This window comes from Ahaetulla prasina, chromosome 2 (genome assembly GCF_028640845.1).
Source record: "Ahaetulla prasina isolate Xishuangbanna chromosome 2, ASM2864084v1, whole genome shotgun sequence".
Classification (NCBI taxonomy): Eukaryota; Metazoa; Chordata; class Lepidosauria; order Squamata; family Colubridae; genus Ahaetulla; species Ahaetulla prasina.
In genome coordinates this window covers 80,855,122-80,861,611 of record NC_080540.1, presented here as the reverse complement: position 1 = coordinate 80,861,611, position 6,490 = coordinate 80,855,122, and the positions used below count along the sequence as shown (strand labels likewise).

General features: G+C 44.6%; 1 protein-coding gene across 1 annotated transcript; it reads right to left on the bottom strand.

The window, feature by feature from the left end:
- Positions 1–869: 869 nt before the first annotated feature.
- Positions 870–2,630, bottom strand: LOC131193320 (alpha-2Da adrenergic receptor-like). The gene has a single exon (XM_058173369.1). The coding sequence runs from the start codon at positions 2,380–2,382 to the stop codon at positions 1,171–1,173; it is 1,212 nt and encodes a 403-aa protein (XP_058029352.1). The 5' UTR covers positions 2,383–2,630; the 3' UTR covers positions 870–1,170.
- Between the last annotated feature and the right edge of the window lie 3,860 nt (positions 2,631–6,490).

Below are 6,490 nucleotides of genomic sequence, written 5' to 3'. Positions count from 1 at the left end.
AAGTCGGTTCCTTGGTCAAGTCATCTACTGTCCTTGGAAAAGTTCTTCCCATCTTGATACCCCATCAGCCCTCAAAATCCCAAATCAGTGAGACCAAAAGCTGAGCATATGGGAGCTGTAATTCAGAGGACTCTGGGGATTGGGAAAAGTTATCTTAGGACATCCATGATTTTGCTCCTTTCCTGTTCGTTCTTTCTGTGGAGGACATCAGCCAAATGTCAAGCTGCTCAGACCCAAAGTAACAAGGAAATAATGTTCAGAAGCAGAATGCTTCTTGCTACAATTATGCAATGAGAGAAAACATGAGGTTATCATTGTGATTGTATCGCATTCTGTCTGTGAGTTTTTCCTTCAAGGCCCCCTAGCTGGCCAGTGTTTCTGGTGGAGTACCAGACCACTGGATGGATCTTCTTATAATTTTAATAGGCCCCCAAGTCCTCCAAATGCTCCCACCCTTGTTTTGACAAGGGACAATATACGTGAGACAGAAAAATATGCAACTGTACATTTTTAGTTCCATTACCAAAATAGTCAGCCTGCTGAATCCCCTTTAATAGAATCTGTTTCTGTTTCCTCTTCCCACAGAGCAGCTGGGATAAATGAACGTTCCTTCCAAAGCTTCTCTGAGTTCGAACTGGTTTTGGAGCAGACTTTCCATTTTAGGATTAAGGATGGAGCCCAACCACTAAGGTGGTTCAATTATAAATTGCACCCCTAAACCAAGATTAGGATTATCATAACCAAGAACGTACATTTGCTGGTTTATTATAACAATGACCAAAATTTGGGGCAAGTCTGCATCCGGAGTCAAAGCTGCCATAGTAGCCATTACAGTACATCAATAATTTTACCTCAGCCCCCTCCTCCTTAGCTTGCTGAACAACAGATTCAGGCAACCACAGCAAGCTAGAGAAACAGGCAGGAGTGTGAAACTGACTCTCGCCAACCAACTGTATGCCAGTGAGTCTCATAAATCTTGCTTCTTGTGGCACTTCTGCCCTTCAAGCTACATGCATGTCTGGGGTGGGGAAGTCTTCATTAAAAAGCAGCTGCAGAAATACTCAGCTCCCCAGCCTCCACTAGTTACCTTCTCTGGGACCCCTGGGGGATGTTGTGTGACCCCTATCCATTGTGCCTCTCTCGGGCTCCAGGAACCCTCTAGCAGAGTCCTCATTTTCGGCACAGGAATGAGTGGGCAGGGGACAGGAGTTGCTGGAAAGCTCTGCGGAAGTCCCGGTTAAAGACCGTATAGATGATGGGGTTGAAGCTGCTATTGCAGTACCCAATCCAGAAGAAGAATTTGAAGAGAGGCTCAGAGATGCAGCAGCCTTCTCCAAGCACAGATTCCAGGCTGTAGGTGAAGAAGAACGGGAACCAACAGAGGACAAAAGCTCCAATGATAAAAGAAAGGACAAAGGTGAATCTGCGCTCCCGGGCCTGCATCAGCCGATTGGTGGAGAGGGACATGTCCCTGCTTCTGCGCTGATGGGGACTGGAGGGAAGTGACCAAGAAAGCCTTGGGGTCCTTGGTGGCCGAGCACTGCTGTTGCCACCGTCATCTACTCTCCATTGCCGAGAGAGCCGTGGCAAGCTAGGCTGGGGACAAGGAAGGTGGCCGGACTCCATCCCCATCTTCTGCGTTTCCCCAGGAGTGCTCTGGGTGCTCTGTCTGCAGGGATTGTACTTGGCCACAGGGATGAGGTTGGGATAGGACACCCGCCGTGCTGCAATGACTATGGAGTTCCTGTGTTTGGCCACATGATAAATCCGGCAATAGACTGCAACCATGATGAGACAAGGGGCATAGAAGGAAGCAGTGCAAGAGGCCAGCACATACCAAGTGTCATCATGCAGGAGGCAGACCTGGTCCTGCTGCCTGGACTTAAACAGTGGTGGCAGGGATACAACCGCAGCAATGGCCCAGACAACCCCAATCATACATTTGACCCTCTGGGGGTTCCTTTTCAGATTGTAGCGGGCAGCTCGGGTGACTGCCCAGTAGCGATCTAAGCTGATGGCACACAGATGCATGATGGAGGAGGTACAGAACAGGACATCCAGCGACAAGTAGAAACTGCACCAAAGACCCCCAAAACACCAGTAGCCCATGATCTCATTGGCCAAGGAAAACGGGATAATGAGGGTGGCTACCAGGATATCAGCTGTAGCCATAGACACCAGGAAGAGATTCTGTGGGGCCCGAAGGGCACGGCTAGTGTACACAGCTAATACCACCAGCACATTCCCCATAAATGTCACAAGAGCCACAGTCAGTCCTGCCACAAGGATGAGAGTTGTGGCCAGAGGTGAGTATGGAAAGATGGTGGGTCCCTGCTCACTCCGATTGCCAGATCCGTTCTGCTGTGGCTCCATCCCATTCATCCCCAGACCAGGCCATGCCCTGAAAGCCTGCGCAAGGTTCACCAGCTCCCAAGTCTTGCTCAGGTAGGGCAAGTTGTATAATCAGGACAGCTGCAGGAAAGGATGGCACTGCCACCAACCTTCCTCTTGGTAGAAACCATTCTAAGCTAGGAGGCAACAGCACAAACCTGCAGTGGCACTGCAAAATCCAAGCTATCACGTTGGATGTTACAGCAGAATCACAGTCTTCAAGAAGGCATGACGGACCTTGAAGAGTAAGTTGGATCCTGGCGAGGCCGTCTGGATTCCAGAATATTTTGAGGCAGGCGGCAGATCTGATAGCTTCCCCAGCTCACTCCAGCTATTATCACCAGTTCTTCATGTTGCTGAACCTTTCCAGATTTGGGTTATTGGGAATATCCAAGACAATATTGGTGGGAAGACAGAAAACTCCAGTCTTCTTGGATACTTCCTTTTTGTTGAAATGATGTGAAGCTCAGCTGGGCTGCTCCAGCTTGAGTCTCTCTGAGTCTGGTCTTTGCGCTCCCCGAGGAGGAGGGAAGGGAGGGGCTGACGGAGTTACGGTTCGGCCTGCAGGCACCCAGCCAGATTTGGCTAGTGGTGGGAGAGGCTGTTTGCTACCAATGTTAATGAGCTTCAGAGAGTCTCAGAGAGTTTGAGTTGCTTACTATTGCCCCACCTGGTAAGTGCAAACTGGCAGCAAAGGGGGGGGGGGAAGGACAGTGCCAGCTGCCTCAGTCACCTATTCCAAACTATTTTTGAAATTATAATTGGGCAGATCATTGCTCTCATCATAAAGTCCTTCTAAGAAAGTGTATTGGGATTTGCAATCCTTGTTTGTCCAGTTAGGGAGGTGGGGGGGAAAAAAACCCCAAGATCTTTATTTTCTAATCTTCCTCCCTACCAGTAAAACTTTTTTGCTGGAACAGAAATATGTTCTTGGCTTAATGACAGAAACGAGCATTAACTTCTCAAGAGTATTGTCTTTCTCCTTCAATCTGTTAGAAGCCCACATCCATCTGGAAGGAAAGCCAGCAAGTGTACACATTGCTAGGAGATGTAGTTCTTGAGAGGGTGGGATGTCTCTGCAATTTGGCAGTGCTGGCCAGCTTTGGGGTCGGATGCTAAGCACAGCTAGGCCCAATAAGGACTTGGGGGGGAGCTGTCCAGAGAACAGCAGGGTGGAGCCTCCTTTGAGAAGTAGATACAGACTTCCAAGAAGTTAGTAATGGCAAGCCACAATCCTGCTGTTGCCCCCTACCCACCCCAAAGCATACATGCTGGTGCCATACCATCACCGGGCATCAAGCACCACTTGAAGGAGGCTTCATTCTAGTGAGAGGGGGAATAAAAGGGGAAAAAGATGGCTAGAGTGAGGAAAAAACCCTCCTGGATTCTGTAGCTGTGATTGCCTAGACTTAAATCTAGGTACCTCTCCACATGCTTAGCGGAATCACCTTCATTAATCCATCGTTCCTCAACTGAAGGCTGTATTTGAAAGGCTTTGGGGGCAACCTCAAATTAGCAGGATCTGAAATAGATCAATTATTCCCTTGGTTCTTCTCAGCTATCTGCATTATTTGATTGCTTATTAGTAACCTACGACTATCATTGTATCTTATGATTCTTGATGAATGTATTTTTTCTTTTTTCTTTTTTTTCCCTTTTATGTACACTTGAGAGCATATGCACCATAGACAAATTCCTCATCCAATCACACCTGGCCAATAAAGAATTCTATTCTATTCTGTTCCGTTCCATTCATTCCATTCCATTCCATTCCATTCCATTCCATTCCATTCTATTCTATTCTATTCTATTCTATTCTATTCTTGCTTTCTTCAGCAGGGCTCTTACACAGCCCCAAACCCACCTTTACTTCCTCACTGGCAAATTTAGGCACCCATCATCCCAGCTGTTTTGGCAGAGCCATCTGCTCCTTGGCTAGTTCTTCCAGGACTGGAATTCAGATTCCCGTTATCCCACATTGCCACCCAGTGGCCAGAGCTGTCTGTGCACCAACCTCACTTCCCAAAGAGGCTGCTGACACATGTTACAGAAATAGTGCCAGATAAAGGAGTAGGTTGAATTTTAAAATATAGCTCGCCTACTGACAGGCATTTGAGAGGAGTGGGCAGCTGAATCTTTTTAAAGGTATTGTTTGCCCAGGGTCTTTATGAAACATTTATAGCAATGCAGTTTCTTTCTCAAATCCAGCCTGGCATTAGCAATGCAAATGAAGTATCTCAGGGAATTTTCCTATGCTATATTAAATTTGCCAATTTTGCCCATAAGAGACTTACAAGCAATTAACAAGACTGCCTAAGGTGTGAATTTGGAAGAATCCTATTTTTGTGCATAAACCTACAAACAAATGAGGGTGTAAAGATCACAGGATATTATCATCTATTTTGTTTCTCAGAAGAATCTTTGAGACATGTTTCACTAAAGATGGTGGTTTTTCATGGAAGCAACATTCTTTGGGATTATTTCTAGACCACTGTAATGGACTGACTTGGGGGTTCCCAACTGTGGGGTGTAGAAGAGAGTGTTGTAAGCCATATAGAGGGGATCATAATTTTCTAAAACCTGACCAGGTGTGTTCAGGCACAGTGGAAGTTACTGCCAAGATTTTCCTCTCAGTTTTGCTTGATTTGATTGCACAAACTCAAAGTACACAGTTATGGTGTTGCAAAGTTTGGAAACCTTTGCTATGTATAATGTAATTATTAAAAGTAAGTGGTACCATAATTTCTTGTCCAACTCGAACCCAATAAAATCATTTGTTTAATTTGTGATGTGGATATGCGTGTTTGCACATGTGTATCATTTTATGAGTTCACAACACAACAAAGCTTAGGAGGCTTGAGCTGATTTCAGATGTTTAGGAAGGACCATACATGACTATCAGGTATTTAGAGGTTCTTTGTTTTTAAAAGACGTATTTGTTTTAACTGATGGGTAAGATATCGTTAGAGATAGTTAAAGTTATACAGATTTTTATCTTAATTTGGACATAGACCAAAAAGTGCCGTACTAGAAAAGGAGTATCTTCAACAGCCCCTTTCTGCTTTTTTAGTACCTTAATACATTGGTAATTTATTTCCTTTGTAAAATTTGGGTTCCTAATGCTGCATAATGGAGTGAGCGCCTGTTACTTGTCCCAGCTTCTGCCAATTTAGCAGTTCGAAAGCACATCAAAAATGCAAGTAGAAAAATAGGGATGTAAATATAAATGAATATAAATGTGTAGATAAGAACAATGAATATTGTAATGTGTGTGTGTGTGTGTGTGTGTGTGTGTGTGTGTGTGTGTGTGTGTGTATGTGTTTTGGAGTAACGCAATTATCCTACTATTGAGTAGTAAATAGAAATGATAGAATAGAGAACTACAAAAACAAAATATGTAAATTGATATGAAATGATATAAAATTACCATTAATGTTATGTAATGTTTAATATGTTATGTCTTGACATGTCTTGTTTTTATACGTGTGTTTGCTTTTTCCGTTGTTTTTAAAGACAAACTGTTTAATAAAAAGTATTAAAAAAAAAATAGGGACCACCTTTGGTATGAAGGTAACAGCGCTCCGTGCGCCTTTGGCGTTTAGTCATGCCGGCCACATGACCACAGAGATATCTTCGGACAGCGAAGCTCTTTGGCTTTGAAACAGAGATGAGCACTGCCCCCTAGAGTCGGGAATGATTAGCACATATGTGCGAGGGCAACCTTTACCTTTACGAAATTTTGGATGCAAGATTAATCATTGTCATGAAACAGTCGGCACAATTGTATTTTTCATGAGCAGGCCTGTCCAGAGCATGTCCAGAGTTTTATGGGGCATGCAGAATGCTGTGCACATATGATGCTTTGAGGAGGAAGCATCGAGACCACCCTAAGAAATGCAAAAGCGATATGAGGCAGCCCAGGCATGTCTGCTTTATATTCCCAAATTTCAAGGACTCTGCTGCACCTTTCACTGGAAAGGAGAGGAAGACAGGTAATTATCCAATTATGCTAAGGGCTTTGTTCAAAACCCTTCACTGAAGTCTTCTTCCCACTGTTGCTTTGTGGCAGGGAAATGTACTTTGCCTTTAAGTTCGTCTA